This window comes from Lonchura striata, chromosome 6 (assembly GCF_050655825.1).
Source record: "Lonchura striata isolate lonStrDom1 chromosome 6, ASM5065582v1, whole genome shotgun sequence".
Taxonomy (NCBI): domain Eukaryota; kingdom Metazoa; phylum Chordata; class Aves; order Passeriformes; family Estrildidae; genus Lonchura; species Lonchura striata.
In genome coordinates, this window is record NC_140708.1 from 21910492 (window position 1) to 21929026 (window position 18535).

The 18535-nt window shown below is 53.1% G+C and overlaps 1 protein-coding gene across 1 annotated transcript in view; it reads right to left on the minus strand.

Annotated features, from left to right (window-relative positions):
- Positions 1 to 15247, minus strand: part of PSD (pleckstrin and Sec7 domain containing) — a 35991-nt gene extending 20744 nt beyond the window's left edge. The window contains exons 1-5 of the mRNA XM_085582462.1: positions 15110 to 15247; positions 11305 to 12196; positions 11122 to 11224; positions 10011 to 10479; positions 4097 to 4540 (exon numbers count right to left, since the gene is read on the minus strand). Of these exons, the coding sequence (XP_085438588.1) occupies positions 4097 to 4540; positions 10011 to 10479; positions 11122 to 11224; positions 11305 to 12072 (1784 nt within the window). The 5' untranslated portion in view covers positions 12073 to 12196; positions 15110 to 15247. The remainder of the gene's footprint in view (positions 1 to 4096; positions 4541 to 10010; positions 10480 to 11121; positions 11225 to 11304; positions 12197 to 15109) is intronic.
- Positions 15248 to 18535: the final 3288 nt, after the last annotated feature.

Here is an 18535-nt window from a genome sequence, read left to right on the forward strand (position 1 = left end):
CCTCTTGCTCCCCACATGAGGTGGGTTTCATCTTAAACCATGATAAGGAGCCTGGTGCAAATCCACAAGGGACAGGTGCATGGGACAAAGTAGCAGTCACCTCAATTCTAGAAGGCCCATGTGCATAGCTAGATTGCCTCTGCCAAGGAAACCAAGCCTGCCTAATGCTGCTGCTAAGAATGTACCAGACCGGATCTTTGGCTGAGCTAAATAAATGCAGCTCCCTCCATCGGTCTCAGTGGAACGACTTTGATTTATGACAGCAAAAATCTGGGCCAGTTCATTCCTCACAGAATTGAAGTTAGGGCTGGGAGGACACTTGAAGGTCAGCTAGACCAGCCTCCAAACACAGGCATGGCTGGTTGTGCTTTCTGGCAGCTCTGGAGTCCAGCAATCACCCAGCCACAGCAGCAGCCACCAGCATTACTGAACTTTGGGCAGCTGTGCCCCTCCTCAGTCTTGTTTCTCTGCAGACTTCCAGAACCTCCCTGCAGCACCAGCATTCTCTGGAGATGTCTATTAGTCCTCCATTCCCATTCCACCAGCTCTTCTTGTGAGGGACACAACTGCTCCTGTAGAGGACAAGGACTGACACTAAAATCCCACCAAACAATTTCTGGTGCTAGCTGAGAGCCTTAACTATCCAGTTACTCACCTGCTGGATGGAGGGTGGTCTTCTCCTTCAAAGACAGATGCTATAGAGTCAGCAGAGGAAAACCTGGGTGTCTTTGACCCTTGGGCCAAGACCAGCCTAGGGGCTCTGAGTCAGATCTGAGAGCTGGAATTAATGCCTGACACATGGGGCTGCATCCCACAGGTATGTGCTGCTGCTCATGCCACTGTGGGCAGACCTGTCATCCCTGGGATCCACTGTCCTTTATGCCGTGGTGGGCTGATGTGTTCTGTGCCCTGGTTTCTTCTGCTCTTCATGGCTTGACATGGCTTGCATAGGAGAAAATTGCCCACAGGCTTGTCTTTTATTTCTTGCTGTGCCAATGCTTGTGGGGAGACCCCTTCATCCTGCACCCTAGCCTCGTCTCCCTACTGTGCTATCACCCCAGCCCACCCATACCTCCCTTACCCTATCTTCATCCTTTCCTCAAGGTCCACCTTCCTCTGCTCAGCTCTCAGCCTCAACCTCCTGCATCACAGTCCAGATCCACCCCACGGGGCCCCAAACTGGGCACAGCCCTTCAAGGCATCCTCACCAGTTTGCCCAGTGCCACCTGGGAGCTCAGGCCAGCTGAGAGACCTGCGCTGGCTCTGGGAGGGGAGGGGCACCGGCTCCCCGACCGCTGCAGTGACAAAAGGCCCTTATAAAGGAAGGCAGCGGAGCCGGCTGGCAGGCGCCGTGCTCAGCACACGCCAGCAGCCGCGCTCTGCAGGGACGCAGCTCCGGCTCCCGGCGCATCCTCCGCCCGGCCGGCTGCCAGCCCCAGGGCTCCCCGCTCCTCCCACACAGCCGCGGCTCCAGGGCTGAGCTCTCCCTCTAGAGGCTCCGGGCGTGCTGCCCTCGCCGTGTGCCTGGCCCTTTGCACCAGGCGGTTTGCAGCCCCACCTTTGATGTTGCTTCTCCCGCCTACCCTTCTTTCTGTCCCACCGCAGGCCAGCCCCGATGAGGTCCCCGCAGAACGTGCCTCGCTCGGGGGGCGGGTCACGTCTCTTCCCTCCGCGGACAAACCTCCGGGACCGGCACGGGGCCAGGGCTGGCTCCAGAGGAGTGGGAATGCAGGGAAGTTAGGCAGCTGGATTTCAGGGGTCTTGCACCCCCAGAGAGATGCAGGTTGCCCATTTACGTTCCTCCAGTCTACCTGTGCTGGTGGCAGTCAGCCTGTACTGCTTGTGACCATGGACAGTGGTGAAAGCCGTGCTCTGGCCCTGCTGGCACAGGTGATGATGCTCTATAGTGACTGCAGAGGTTCCCTAACTCCTTTCCTTACCAATGAATACCCCTTAGTGGGAGAATTACAAGATAAGCTCTGCTCGATCAGATCAGCCCTGCCAGGCATCAGGATCTGCTGGTTCCAGTTCATGGGAACCTTTGAGCAATCAGCCCAGCCACTTCTTCCTCAAACTGTTTGGGAATTTTCAGCTTCATGGTCAGCTCTACTGAGAGTCTAGAAAGTTGGTAGCACCAGTGATTGTGAAGAGGAAACTTCTTGGATCTCTCCCTTGCCAGAAACCCCTGCCTCCTGAGGACTGATCCTGCATATGATGGGCTGTCTCAGACCCTAGCCCCACATGCCTTCGCTGCTTCCCAACCTAGTTCCTGCTCCCAACCCCAATCTCCTCTCCTTTCCTCTGCAGCAGATGGCAGATTCCAACCACACTGTTGCCTGTGGGACTGTGAGGGGAGGCTCACTCCATGCTGGGGAGCAAAGAGCTGGGCTGCTCCCTGCTGAGGGCCTGCAGCAGGGCCCTGCTCCTCCACACCTCATTTCTCACTGTCTTTCCTGCAGTCTCTGCTTCAGGCCACCACTGGAGCCAGGGCACCTGCTCACCAGCTGCAGGGCAGCGGCAGATCAGAACAGTCCAGGACATGGGCAAGAAACAGGGTCTGAGCTGGACAAAAAAAAAAAATGCTGTGCAGGGACCTACTGATAACCAAGGGAATAGATTCTAAGCAGGGAAAGGTAGTTTCTTGGGACTCTGCATGTATGTGTAACAGAAGGTGAGACTGGCAGTTATGGTGCTATGGGAAACTCAGGCCTTGGGTTCCCCAGGCCAGGGAGCACAGTGGGGACTGCAGTTGCATTTCCCACGTGCTCCTCTGTCACCAAAGCAGAGGTACTCCTGCTGGAAGAGGAGATGACAAGAGGCTCAGCAAAGGTGGGCTCAGCAAAGATCTAGGGCAGCTTGGGGAATACACAACATCCCTCCATGGCGTGTGTTGCAGGCCAGCACTGTTCTGAAACCGGAGCTAGGAGGGGAGAACAGCACCACAGCGTCCTTGGCACTGCCAGCATGCTCTGTGCTCCACTGACTGTAAACCAGTGAGGAATAATCTTTGTTAAGCCACCTCATTGCTGCTCCTGCTGCCAGCTGTGTCTCTGCACCCTCCCACCTGCCTGTGCATTGTATTGCCATGCTGTGGTACAATGGTATCCCATGGACAGTTAGTCAGATACTGTCCTTTTGGTTTCTCCAGGGTGCTGTGTTTCAGTCCCTTCCCTTGGCACAGAAATAGGAAGCTAGTTCTTCCTGCAGAGAAGCACTGATCATGGCTGGATAGTGTCACCCTTCACTGCCAGACATGACCAGTTTTACTGCACAAATTCTGTTAGACCTCTGTGCTACCATGTCTCTGGCTTCAGTGTCCCAAAGGTAGGGAAGGCCTAACCCAGCTTCTCTCTGCCCTAAAAGGCCCTTGGACTGACCCAAGGGCCACAGAGCTAATGCAATATCCCACTCTCCTCTCTTGACTGCAGACACTGGAGAAGACACAGACCTTATATCTCTGCCTGACTACCCCAAGCTGAGCCTACAGAGATGGCACAGGCTGTGGCTGGAAGTGACATAGGTTTGTGGTGGAAAAGACCAAAGCCTGTAAAGTGCATGAGGGTTTCAGGATGCTCATCTCTGCTCTCCATCTTCCAACATAAACAAGGCTAGGTAGGTTCAGGAAGCCAGAACAACAGGCAGAAGACCACGGGGCTCCTGCCTTTAAGAAACAAGTGCAGATGGCAAGGAACAAAGTCCACAGTAGGGAAACCGTCAAATTTCTACTGGTAGTCAACTTCAGACTGGCCTCTCCCCATACCATCCCAGATACTGGACAGCCTTGCAATGAAAACCATCACAGGATGGAAGTTCTGGCATTCCCTGATTGCTTGGCTGAAGGAAACCTCACAGTCCTCCAGTACCTACAAAGCTGGCAAAGATGGAAAAGGAGTTGTGCTCCCATCAACACACCTACCACAATACCATGATGATCACTGGCCTGATCAGCCACTGCCTAGAAAATCTAACACATGCAGTCCTGACCCTTCCCCAGCAATACAAGTTAGGCTCTGGCTGCAAATCAGACCTCAGAGCATTAGATTCCACCTCAAGCCTTAGTGGCCCAGCTGGACAGCAAGCAATTTTGGTCACTCACCTTGTGTTGGAGGCCAAGGGAGTGCCAAAGCTGTCCTCTGAGTGGCAAGGGCTGTGCTGAGTACCCTTCCTTCGTTTCCTCTGTTCCTCCTCCCTCTCTGTCCAGGGGGCATCTGTAGCCGAACTGGTCCCAGAGTCTGGCTCTAAGTGAGCCAGAGGAGCAAAGTTCTCCTCGATCACCTTGGCGCTGTCTCGGATTTTTCCCTGTATTTCTGGGGTGAGGGTTGGGAGGTCAAAAGTGAAAAAGGTCCCATGGGTACGGGCTGGGGAAGAAAGGATGTCAATGGAATCCAGGCTGGTGTAAGATGTGCCTTTGGCTCGATGAGACTCCATGATGGTCTCAAAATGTTTGCTGAAAGAGTCCATGCCATCCTTGGAGAGGCTGTGCCCTAGAAGGAAGGGCACCGGAGACTTGAGCATACCTTGTGTGTCTCGGTGCATGATCCTAGAGAGAAAGAAAGTGAGAAGAACTGATCATTGAAGAGCAAGGGATCAAAACCCCAAAACAAAAGCCCACACACTGCTTCAGAAGGAAAATGAGAAGGGTAGAAATCTCCTCTGAACATCTGTAGACCACCAAGGAACTGCCTCGCCTGCCCAAGACACCACAGGAAGCAGGACTGGGCTGGATTCCCTCCAGACATATGCTTCTCCTTTAATGCACCACAGACTTTTGTTCCTTTAGTGGCTCATCCTCATAAGAAGCTTATGAGATGGCTACTGCTCCCAATCACTTGACTTGAGCCTAGATCCAATAAAGGGCTCAAGTACTAGAAGCAGGATGTGGTTCAGCTCCATTTCCAACCAAATCTGGAAGTGGCTGAATTTTTCATGAGCCTTCATGAACCTTCTATCACCAAGAAGGCTCCTCCTGAAGCTGCTCAGGACAGCATGACATCTTCCTCCATGAACACTGCCCTGTGGTCACTGAGTACTGTGCTCAGAGCATGACCAACACTCACCTGCAAGGTCTGCTGGCTGTTTTCACAAGGTGATGCTGAGTCCCAGGAGACATGTGTGACTGAGCTCCAGGTTTCCCCAGGCAGCACACAGGGAGCCTCACACCCATTTCTGGGCTTGGGGATCTGAGCTCACCCATGCTCTAGAGGTTATGATTGGTCCTAGCTCATCATCTTGTCAGGGATCAGCCCCACAGAAAGGCCCAGCCTGTCTCCAGTGCTGGTCTTGGTCCAGCCCAACACAGAAGTTTCTAAACCCTGAAGCCCTGAGTGTTTTGTCCTGTAAATGATGTGAAGTACAGCCCGCCCACCTACCTAAGCACAAGACAACATGGATGTTTCCAACCCAGGGAACATCAGTGCTTCAGCAGTACAAGCACAATCACAGCCCTAAAAGCCTACTTTACTCATAAGCTGCTATCATTTTATTAAAGCAGCAGAAAAGCACTTCTTATGCCACTCTCTCCTCTGATTAAAGGAGAGGAACTGCTCCAGCCTGTCATAACATTTGTTATGAACAAACAGCTTCCTACAGAGGGCTCAGAAGATGAGTTGCTATAACACACACCAAATTATTTTCATTCATTAGCCTTCACATGCCACTCAAAAATCTCACCCCAATTACTTCAGTAGGCCAAGAGCTGGCAGCTTGACTCCCCCAGAGTGCCAGCTGGTTTCAAGGGGAGTGCAGTGAAGCCAGGCACAGGTAAGAAAGGCAGGGTGCAGGCTGATCTCACTCATCCACCAGTGTTCCCCTGGCTGTGCAGCACCATGTGACACTCACGATTCCTGTAGAAGCCCCACGAGCAGCCACTTCTGAAGTAGCTTTTGGTGAGGACAAGGCAGAAGAGATCTCTTTATTATCTGCAGATGTGCTTTACAGATGCAAATGTGCATTCTCCATCTTTCCCACCCAGCCCCATGCTACTAAAGCAAGCTAATACTGTTGATCATTTGGCACTTCGAATCCATGAGGAGGGTGAAAACTGTGCCAGGGAAGACAATACCAGCAGATTGGAAGGTATCTTGTTTCCAGGAAAGGTAGGTGGGCTCATTTTTGTGATCAAGTATATTGCCACCAAGCCACAGAAAAACCATGGCTGGGTTTGTCCACGCTATCCAAGTTCTGGAAACAATATCTTCACCCCAAAATATCAAGCACAAAGCCATTTCAGTTCAATGATGTAGCTGCAGCAGCATGTGAACAATATTGCCTGCTCAGACCCAGGTGTTCCATTAGACCCTGCTGCACTGCTCAGCTCCTCCACCCTCTGCCCTGGTCCCCCAAGAAGGGTCACTGCACTGAGACCAAGCCAGACAAACCCAGCTGAGAGGAGCAGAGGAGAGAAGGAGATGCAGAAGCTGTAATCAAGCATCTGTGCAAGTGTGACAGGCAGCAGGAAAGCAAATAGGTTTCCAGCTGTGAGCTGGTGCAGGAGAAGCAGTGATCCTTCCTTAGGAGAGGGCTTGGCAGACTTGGAAGGGAAGAGGATCCAGGAGCCAACAGCACCTCAGGCAAAGCTCTAGGTATTGGATCTGAGCAACTGGCTTTCTGATGTATGTCATGGCTGATGGAGGGGAAAGGGCTCTCTCCACTCTCCCTGCCTCCAGACACATGGTGCTGCAGACATGCCATCCTTGGCAGGGAGGAAGAAAAGGGGAAAATCTCTGGCCCTCAGTGGTTATATCTCTTTCCTAAATGCTCTTGTGACCCTCCAGACCCTGACTCAGCCATGCCCCACTCCTTCAGGCTCCTCCAGCCTGCACAGGCACATTGCTGTGTGAGGATCCCAGCTCAGTTCAAAGAAAGTGGGACTGTTCAGCACTGTCCAGCAGCCCCTAGCTTTATTCCTCTCTCAACACGATTCTTGTAGAGACCTGTCTCAGCAGCTCCTTGCAGTTCTCCCAGGCTCCTTTGCACTACTCCTTCAGCGTGGCAGCAGCCTGCTCTTAGAGCTCAGTGTCCTCACTTTGTCCCATGCTTAGGCACAGGTACTGACCACAGGCGCTGCAGTCTCCCCTGACTGTCCACACTCCCCTGCCACATCACACTGTCATGCTGTCCCCTTCTCACCCACAAGAGCTGTAGGCTCCTCCCCTGCTCATTGACAGGCCCCTGCCAGCATCACCCTGAGCATCCCCTCTGCAGCCCAAGCCCAGTGCTGCATCCAGGAGCATCACCCTGAGCTGTGGCTCTGTGGCCACTGTGGGCTCTTGAACAACACATCAGAGGCTTGATGCAGGTTAAGCACGTGTTTCAGCATTTGATGAAATTGAGACCATAACCAAAACTTGCCCTGTGTCTATTTTCTTGCCAACAAGCAGCAAACACAAAGGCTCTGGAAAGGCTTCCCAAACAGTGTATCTAAGGGCTTTTCTAGGCAAGGCTTGCAGGGAGAAAAGGCATCACTGCCTCCCATCAGCCCTCTGTGCTCTCAGGGGAGCAGAGCATTCCCTAGCAAAGCCTCTTCTCTCTTATCAGCCCAAGGCACCCATGCTGAGGGCCAAACCAGGCTCTTCCTATAGCTTAGCCAGCATGTCTGCTGATGCTCAGGGAGGAAGGGAATTGAGCCTGTTCTCACTGACAGGTCTCAGCTCTCTTGGATTAATAGAAACAAAGACAGTAGGCTTAGACTAGTCATTAGAGTCAGTAGACATAACTCTGAATATATTCAGGAAGCAGATTTGCTGGAAGAAGACAACCTTTCTTTCATCACTTTTCATGTCTTGTTTGATTTGGTGTAATTTTTTTTTTTTTTTTTTTTTTTTTTTTTTTTTTTTTGCTATTAGTATGCTTTCTTATTTTGTGAGGGTAAATTTCAAAAGATTCTGAACTTTGGCCAGAATATGAAGCACAACAAAGTAGTACCAAGCCAAAGGCCCCCTTGCAGAAGGTGCTAAACCCTTACAGCTAGATTTTCAAAGGGATGTACATGTCTAAAAGCTGAAAATCAGCATCAAAAAGCACTTCAATAGTTTTGTAGGGCTGGTCCTTCCCAGCAACCAGGACAAGTGTGAGGTTCAGCAGCTCCTGCAGTAGCAGAATGGTGCCAGGTCCTTCATCCCCCTAAATTCACCCCTCCTGTGAGCAGGCAAGCAGAAAGCTTGAAGAAGAAAACAACAATACTGGTGACTGGTAAACAGGGATAAGGACTGCAGCTGCAGAGCTCAAAACAGTGTGTAAGCAAAAACCCAGGGCTGTGATGCAGAGACTGAACAAGCTTGTAATTTGAGCTTCGTGATTTTCAAGGCACTGTCTACAGGGTCTCCACTTACCAGGGGAATATTCAGGGGGCTGTAGGGGAAAAAAATACAACAAAGCTGTACCAAATGAACATGACACCCCCATACATACACTGGTAATTATACTGGGAGCACCATCTTTTAGGATCAACAGTGATTCTTTAAGGACTCATCCAAGCTTTCAGCACTGGCTGGGGAGCTACAGTAGGGTGTCTCAGAGGACAAAAAACAAGTCTAGGCTTACAGCTCATAAAACTCACAGTGGCCTCAAAGATACTTGGAAACAAAATAACACTGCAAAAAAATTTACAGCAAATTGAAGAACTTGGAATAACTTTACACCTCACTCAAACATCCATTTGGAAAAAAAACCCATATTACAAATGGCTTATTTTCAGCTTTTCTCTAGAGCCCAAATTTTTGAGGACAGGGTCACTGGCATGTATTTGTCCACTCCAATAGAGATATAAGGGCTGGACAAACTGACAGGAGTTCAGCTCCCCTTGAGATGCACACCTTCCCTCTTTGTTAACTCAGCACTTTCATTCTTTTCCTCCCAGTGCAGGGGCACTTCTGTATTAATGTATTATTAATGTATGTATTATATTATTTTTAATTTCTGCTGAGATCAAAACCTCCCTTTTCCTTCCCTTCCACTTAAATGCTCCCCACTTACCTTCTGCACAGCTAGGTGAGTTCATGCTGCCATGTGGCATTCCAGGCATCATCCTAGTTTTGCAGTGCCCAGATGAGACCTGTTCCTACTCTATCTATCATCTGCTGATGATGCTGAACCTCCTCACCTCACTCAATTGACTCACCTGACAATACACATGTCAGAACATTCCTGCACAGGGCCTTTGCCCTCCAGCTGGCTGTCTCACACAGTGCCCAGGATCTGATGATGCCCATCACTTCTCATGGTCAAACTACCACTCCAGCAGAAACTCCATGGGCAGAGTTTCATGCCACCAAGCCAAAATGCCATCTCCCATATGTGCTAATTGCTAGTGTCTGGCACGGGGCAGACAGCAGCTGGGAGCACACTTACTGCCCATGGGTAGGCAACTGAATGATAATCTTCATGCCACCCACTCCATCAGCCTCCCAGCACAGGGTGCTTTGCCACACATGAAAAATGACACAGAAGGCAACAAAATGCTTTTTGATCCCAACGTATCCCCTATGCTTTCCTGGAAATGGCAAATACCTAATGAGGCTGAGCAAATGGAACTGCTCCCACTGCTGAAGCACAGTCATCTGTGGGGAGAAGGACAGCCCAGCAGCACCTGGCAGCCCAGAGTAGCTCCAGGACACGACCTGTGCTCTGGTGTCCTGACACTGTCACCCCAACAGCTGGCAGCACCGTGGCAGGATGTAATTGGCCTGGCAGGACTCATGCTGGGAACTTCAACTCAGCTGGGCAACCTGAGCTGAAGGGCTCACCCCAGGTGAGTGAGGCCCATGGCACAGCACCCAGAGCTGGATCCCTGTGCTGGCTTACTCTTTCCATAGGGCAGTGAGAGCCCCTTCCCAGTCCTGCCCCCAGCCCCAGCACCAATCCCTCTGATGTGATCCAGGAACCATCTCACCTTCACACACAGCTTGCTACTGGGATTTTTGGCTCAGACACTTCAGCAGAGCTTGTTTTGCCATGGAGGATACAATAACAAGGGTGACAGGAGCTTTTTGCCTTTGCACACAGAGCCTCACCTTTCCCTATTTTCCTTCCTCATCGCCTCAAACACCTCATCATCCTCGTCCACATCCCTGTTCTGCAGCCCATCCTTGGAGCAGCTGGTAGCTGGGGCAGGTGGCTCCTCTGGTGTGCTGTTCCTCCTGCCTGGCGTGCCCACAAAACTTGGGTTGCTCTCACTGTCCTTCTGGCTCTCAATTGCTGAATCCACCTCCTCCTTCTCGGCCAGGATATCATCGATGTTGGTTTCACGATAGCACCTCAGTGGCACAGTGTCCAGGTCTGTTTCAGAGTACTTCACTGTCCTCCTTATAATCCCAGTTTCACAGGAGCCTGGCTTCTGGCTGCTCAAAGGAGACACTTCTATCTCCACCTCCACATGGCTCAGGCTGTGCTCAGGTACCAGCCCTGGTGACTTGGCTGGCAGAGGGGAGACAGACTTCTGGGGGAGTTCAGCCAGGGGAGCGGAGTCAGGGGCAGAGGAGCCTGCAAGGAAGGCCCAAGCATTCAGAGCTATGGGGAGCTGCAATGGGGAGCTCTGAGGACAGCATCACACGTGCACACACGCACATGCACACACACACACACCCACCCCCACCCCCCTGCCCAAGAGTGTGGTCACATGTCATGGAATCATTAAGCTTGGAAAAGACCTCCAAGATTGTCAAATCCAACCTTTGACCAAACACCACCATGTCAACAAAACCATAGCACTAAGTGCCATTCCAGTTGTTTCTTGAACGCCTCCAGGAACAGTGACTCTACCATGTTAAGGGACACGGGGCAACAGTGAAGAGGTGGCAGAAAGAGTACAAGAGGCAGATACAGGCTGTCAGTGCTAGTGCATCTCTAGCCAGCCCTGAGACCCCATCTAAACCCAAAAGCTCTTCTGCAGAGGCAGCCAGGGGCTCTTTGTCATTTCTTTTGCATAGTCACAGGGGACTTTGCAGGGAGGTTGTGATCTGACCCCAGAAGGACATAAGCTGACTGGTCTTGGGGGGATCTCAGCTCTTTGTTGGGCACTGAGAAGACCAAGGGATGGGCAGCCCCAGTGTGACTCCTGCCAACAATCCAGACTTAAAAGGAGGGGTAGGCCAACCAGATGGCATCCGCCTGGCAACTTCTTACCTGTCTTTGGGGTTTCTGAGGAGCCATAGAAGAATTCCCACTTGGCCTTGGCGATGCGCTGGGCATGGGCAGAGCTCTGCCGGGGATACAGCCCGGTGCTGCCCTGCAGACAGGAGAGCAATGAGTGGACAATGTATTCCCAGGGCGGAGCCCATGCCCAGAGTAGGACACCCTGGTACCTACCTGATATCGGGGCTCTGGCTTCAGGGGACTCCTGGCGAGGCTGGGGAACTCCTCTGGCAGCCCATTGGTTAGGGATCGGCAGAGGCAGCTGGTGTCAAGGGCACAGAACTCCTTCCCACAGGGACGTGTTTCCCCTGGAGTCCTGCCCCCAGCCAGAAGTGGGTCAGACGCGGAGGCCTCCAGCTTCAGCGTCTGCAGGAGCCTCTCCTGGGGCAGGGGCTGGGGTTGGAGGGATCCCACATCCCCACCGAGCTCCAGACTGCGGCTGAGGCTGTGGGGACCATTCTCCCAGTGGAGATGGGGGGCTGTCGGGCAGCCCAGTGTCCGCACACTGGCCTTCTCAATGAAGCGGAAGGTGACCACGGAGCTGTGTCCCTCTGGGGCCGGCGGACTGCGGCTGCCCAGAGAGGCGACGGCTGGGCTGGGCCGGCCCCACCGTGGGGTGCAGGGGGCGGTCAGTCGCCCCGTGCCTGGGCAGCCGCCGCTGCCAAAGGGCGCTGCCTCGGCCGGCCCGCGGGCCAGGGAGCCCGTGCTGTTGTAGAGGCCGAGGGGGCAGCGGCGGGCATCGGGCGCCAGGCCCTTGCGCAGCAGGTGGAGGCGGCCGGCGTTGAGGTTGGGGGTGAGGCAGGCTGGGGGGCTGCACCGCCCGGCCTCGGGGCTTCCCCCCGCCAGCCAGGGCCGCCGGTTCACCCTGTGGGCAAAGGGCGGGGGAGAGGCAGTGCAGCCCTCCTCGGGGTGGAAGCGGACAGGTGCCCCTGCTTGGGCCATCCTGCCAGAACAGGGCACAGAGGTGTCAAGTCCGGAGCCCAGCAGGGTGGCACAGGCACAGCAAGGCAGGTTCCCAGCACCCCTGAGATGTCTGAGACAAGAGGCGATGCATCCTCAGGCAGCTCTGAAACAAGGCAAGGAGCTGGTTAGGGAAGGGAGGGAATGGAAAAGAGTCTGGGGCCATGGGGAGGACAGGCCATACGCGCCCTGCTCTCATGGCAGAAGACAGATATGTGCCAGCCCCCAGCAAATCCTCTCCTGCTGCAAGAAGCAGGCAAGGTTCATCAAGGGTATCACACCAGCACCACTGCAGAGATGCTGGCAGCCCTTTGCTTGGCCGCCAGGCACACAGAATGTTTGCTTTCTCCCCAGGGTGCCAGGATGCTCAGGCACTTTCCCCATAGTTCAGCACCCTACACATTGTGAGAGAACGCACTATAAAATGGATTCCATTCATTCTGCTCTAGGCTGAATATATTTACTACTCACAGCCTACAGCCTACTAAAGTAAGGGGGGGAGAAATTATCTACTGTATCCCTGAGACATTCTCCAATTATACTTGCTCAATATAATAATATGAGCAGCAAGGGCAAGGAGCCTCTGTCTTTGGAGGTCAGCCCGGGTTTAAACTGTGTCACACCAACACATGTCACAGCAACTACTGATGGCACAGACAGAGCTGTCAACACCAGTAGATTCAAAAAGCAGTGGTAGCAGACAATCCCAGCCTGGGGGAACACAGCAAGCCTGCCCTGCACACAGCTCACTCGCCTGCCTGTCTCTGCCCAGAGACCGTATACCCGGAGATGAGACCAGGCACTGCACAGCAGCAGGTGGGTGACTGCAGGGAAAGGCAGGACCCAAAGCCCCCATCAACCTCACTGGCAGGGCTGCTGACATTTTTCTTTCTCCCAGTGGAACTAAAACTTGTACTTATCCTTCCCTGAATTTCTTCGAATTCCTAATGTGCAGAGAAGACTCTGTCTTGGCTGATTGTGCCTTCTGACAGATGCCAAGATACTGAGTCCCTCACTTTCATAATTTGAAAGTGAGAAACCATATGCCAGCTGCAAACAGGAAAGTATGATTTTCTTCTCCCTGTTTCTGAGTGCAAACCAGACAGGATTAAATTCCTAAAGGACATGGGGCTGAATTTTCAAGTGTTTAGGCTCCAGAGATGCACAGACAAAACTATTAATGAAATAACCCAAACCACATCTGCGGGGTAGGCACCCATGTATCTGCACTATCACACTGATGAAAAAATCTGTCTTGCTGAGCAACAGCAATCTCCAATTCACTCACTGCAAATTTTATTCTCCTGATTAATTTATTATGTACTATTTTTACAACATTTTTTCTCCTGTTATGGTTGTGTTCACATTCAAGGTTGCTGAAGTTAACTGCTAAATAATGAAGATGCGGGGTTTATATATTGCAAATGAAATTCTACTTTTTATCTCAATGCAGACTAAGACATATGCCAAGGAAAAAACTTATCTCTAGAAATAGTTTGTTTTCTCTGTAGCATAACAAATCTACAAAAAACAGCCTATCCCAAAACATGTGAGTTACTACTAGAATAAATGGGATAAGCAGAATGTCCTCCTGGTTATTAAAGCACAATTATCAAATTTAGAATAAAGGTCATGCCTGCCTTTGACCCACCAAAGCTGGATGGCTACACCATGCAGTGGAGTGAGGTTTTCTTTAATAATGAAAGGTAGAAAACACAAATGCAACTGAGATGAAAAACCAGTGATGGAATGAATGAGCTACAGCTTCCTGCTTGCTGATTTCAATTGTGAATAAAAAGGATGCTCCTTAAATCACTGTGATGAATGGGTTGGGCTGTAAAGCACTGGTGGGCTGGAGAAAACCTTGCTGCTCCCACTTCTTAATGGCAGGAGAAGTTTTGCAAAGAAAATCTCACAGGGTGTCTGCCTGGGCAACCCTGGGCATGCATTCAAAGATAAAAACTCAGGAGCTGCAGTGTGATAGCCAGGGGCTGCACATCTTTGGGGGATTAAATTTATTCAAGAAAACATCTCACAAGAACCTTATTCCTCCTGGCTGTCCCTTCTTAAGGGCCAAACAAATGTCCAGGGATGCTTCCTGAGCATTGCTTTGAGCCATACCAGTGCAACAGGGGATGGCTGCTCCCCATGCAAGCGCTTGCCTGGCGGAATGGGGTGATGCGGAGCGAAGACAGCAGGCAGCAGGAACTGCTTACGCTGCGGGGGAAGCACACACCCACGCCACGGGAGTGTGGGGACAAGGCGTAGGAACTGGGGGAGGATGACAAGAGATTGGGGGAAGAATGGCACAGAGATGGGAGAGAGGCAAGAGGCGCAGGGCTGGGGGTTAAATTCACACGATGGGCAGTATTTGTGCGCTGGACATGGAACCCATGGCAGGGAATGGGGGAAACCAGGCTGTGGCTGCCGGGCTACCTGAGGGGGCTAGGGGCCCTGGGAGATGACTCTGCTCTCCGGAGGGACAGAGCATTTGAGGGGATGAAGTGGTGACCCAAGCGGGATGTCTGGAGGCCCTGAGGCTGTGGGGCAAACAGGTGACCTCTTTCAGCTCTGGTGTCTAGGCAGGGGACGTGTCCCCACCTTGGAGCTGAGGCTGAACATGCTCTTCACCCACCGGCCCCTCCTGCCCGGCTTCCCTCACCCGGCACCTCCCGTTCGGCGGGATCAGCCCTGAGTGGATGTGACATCCATCCGGATGAGGAGGGAGCACCCCCGGCCAGGGGGGCTGGCGGAGCTGCCCGCCGCGATCTCCCTGCCTGGGCATCGGCCCCGCGCCCTTCCCGCCGCACCGGCACACCGGGGCCGGAGCGGGTCTCGGCCCCGCCGGGGCCACCGCAGCCCCGTGCCGCCGCCCGCCGGTCACCGCCGCCAGGAGGGCGCAGAGACGCCCCGGTCCCTGCAACAACTGCCGCAACTTTCCCCGCTCCCCCGGCGCCCCGTTTCGGCCTCCGGTCCCCGCTGCGCCCCGCCCCGCCCCGCTCCGCACCCCGCATCTCACCGGCAGTGCCGCCGCCGCCACCGCATCCTCCGCGCCGCTCCTCCGCGCTGCTGCCGGCACGGCGCGGCCCGGCCCGCCCCGTTGGGCGTGCCGCGGTGCGGTACGGTACGGTACGGTACGGTACGGTACGGTACGGTACGGTACGGTACAGCTCGGTACGAGACGGTGCAGCACGGTGCCACCGGCCGCAACCCGCCGCTCCCTGCCGCGCTAATCCCGGGCCGAGCCTGTCATTCCGCCCCGCTGACAGCCACGGCAGCCAATGCCAAACCCCGCCGGGCGCCGCGCCCCGCCCCACTCGGCGGCACCGGCACACGAGGAGCGGCCGAATTCACACCGGGGTGCCTGTCCCCATGGGTGGGCAGGCCGGCGGGTCCCCCACCCGTGTAGCATCCTCCACATGCTCAGGTCCCGCTGTGCACACCCCCTGTGCCAGTGCGAGCCGGGTCTCCTGCACTGGCAGCGCGACCCCGGATGCCGGTGTGCCTGTTCCAATGCCGCACCATTCATGTCCCCGTGTCCTGGTGTCCATTTCTCCGTCCAGCAGCGTGCACATCAATATGAACGGCCAGCCCCTGCTCAGCTGCATGCAAGTTACTGTGTGACCACTGGCACGTGTCGATGCGTGAACATGCACGTTCTGTGGTTTGTGCCCTACGCCAAAGCGTACAGGCTCCCCTGTGCTCCACCATTGCTTAACAACCACGAGGATGAGAAGACAAAAACTGCTATGCAGTCCAGGCTACCAACCAACATCAGCAAGTCCTTGATGTAGAGGACAGGTTCTGTGCCAGGGACTTAACTCTCCAAAGATCATCACCCAAAGCACACTACAGCCAGGGGTGCCAAGGTGTCTCAGACCACCAGGAACTTGGTATCACAGTGTCACTAGCACCCCAAGGATGGTAAGTGCCACATGAATCTCAGGAAACAGTTTCTATTCTTGGTACAAGGGGGAAAAATCGCCTACCCTTGGTCTCCTGCCTTGGCATGGGGACTCCACTGGCACCAGTAGCATGTGTGAGCTCATATGGGACAGCTGGGTACCAAGGTGAGGGGTGCTATGGCAAGGCTTCAGGACGCTATGCTGCCAGTGCACTGGGTCTGTGTGTGGCAGCCATTTGGACTGGCAGCCAGCACTTTGTACCCACACAGGTTGCCAGATCGATTTGCTATTAAACAGCATTTTATTACCCAGCCCAGCAATCATTATTAAATGTGTGTGAGACAAGAAGCCCAGGGGAGCTAGGGCTTCATGTGCACATCATATCTGCAAGAGAATTTGGAAAGACCTGCCTCTCCTTGCTGCTGTCCATGCCTGCAGCAAGCCCAATTCCAAGCTCACCTACCCCCTCAGTCACCCAGAAAGTGTGTCTCCTTCTGCCCTCCCAGGCATAGAGAAAAAGCATCAGGCAGGGCAGGCTTTCCTCATATTTAATGCATCAAAATGCTGCCATTTTCTCCTTCCTTCTCCAGGCTCCTGCCTGTGAGGGGCCTCTCTCCCCCACACTGAGGACTGTGGGATTCAGCTGCCTTAGACACAACAGGCTTTTCTGGCAGACTCCAAGAAGCTCGGCTAATTAGGGGCCTCACTGCTGAAGGATCAACGACCTGATTCCTTCAGCAGCTTCTTGATGGCAGAAGGGTGGGGAGGGGGAAGGCTTTTCTCTAAGCCACAGCCAGAGTGACAAATTTAACCAAGTGGAAGAGCTCAGAGCTTTCCCAGTGTGTCCATACCAGGACAAGGCATGTCTGTGCCTTCCCAGCACCTGCAGGCAGCCCTGGTGAAAGCTGCAGAAGGTAAGAGATTTCTTTTCCTGACACCCTGGCTGGAGATCCAGATCATTCACAGAAAACATTTCTGTCCAGAACATGTGTTTTCCCGTTGTAGCAGTAGCTGTTCCTCTCCCCACAGTGTCTTGCTCCATATCCCACTCACCTTCCTACAGCCCTAAAACTCATGAAAGATGTGTCCACATACATGGGTCTGGCCAACATTGACATAAGCCTCACTCAGATCAGGATTTTTCAGGATTTAGCCCTGCGTCTCCTGATCCCTCCTGCTGTGAATTCCTCCCTAGCTGATGCGAGACATGAAGGAGCAGAAAACCCCTCTGGCAGATGACAGAACAGGACAAGGTGTCCCCCACAGTTCAGCTTCCAGCCCAATCCAGTGGGCTTAGCTAGAGAGATAGGAGTGCCATGCACTGAGAACCCTCTTTACTATCATTTGAGTATTTCAGGACCTCCAGTCCTTGCCTGCAGGTACCACATCCTTCCTGTATTAGAGTCCACTCAACTCCATGTTATCTTTTTCAGCCTCCCAGGTCATGAAAAAGGGAGCTTCTAGAAGATTTCTAACTATTGCCAGCACTGTCCTTGGTCATCTTCATAAGTCTGCAATACACTTCTCCCTCCCAAAGGCAGAAGGGTCTCGGTATCATCAGGGCAGCACAACCATGAACTTCCAGCTTGGAAGAGATCAACTTGACATGTCATAGTGTCCAAAAACCTGTACAGATCTAGATGAAATTTGGGTGAAGAGGGGTTAGACAAGAGCTCTTTCCCCCAGCTGGCTCCAGGAGATAATCACACTCAGCTTGCCCTAAGGCACATGGATCAGTCTCTACAAAGGTGCTGCAGCTGCAGCTCCACTTGGGGTAAACACTGTAGTGCACCCCAGGGCTGCTTCTCTGAGATCAGTGTGGGTTGTCAGAGCCATTTCCTCGCTGGTGTGCTTTGTGCTAAATGCATTGCAAAGGGTGCAAGGGCATATTCTGCCTCACTGCTGCCAGAATCAGTGGGGCTCAGGGCACAGCACAGGCCTGCAAGGGGGGACCGTCACTCTATTGGCATATGGGCTCTTCTCAACCCAACTGACTGGAAGCATCATGGAAATAGCAACTCCAGACACACAAGCAATGAGCCCCAGTGAAAGCAAGGGAAGCTGCACTCCCCTCACCTCTGCAATGAGGGCTCCAGGGTAACCAGGTAGATTGCATATGTTCCCTCAGGGCCTAGGCATAACTACATGGCTCTAATTAATACCCTTTTACCTCCAGTGCCAACACCCAACCACATCCTAGTAATATATTACAGAAGCCATTGCAGCACAAGCCAAGTCTTTAGTGGGCTGATGCACTTATCTGTTATTGCACTAGACTTGTGGTTAAAGATAAATGCTGAAGATATCATCCCCTGGATAGTCCTATACAAATGCTCTTCTGTGGCTTAGTCAGAGCAAAAAGTGCTGGAGATCCTTCCTGAAGCCTCTCCCACCCAGACCTGGAACAGGGCAGAGAAAACCTGCACTGTCCTGTGCCTCTTGCACCTCCTCTGCATGGGACACTCTGTGGGATTGTGGCAGGATTTTTCAGGGTGAAAGGCATTCTAGAAGAGGATACAGACTGCAAAATGTCTTACCAG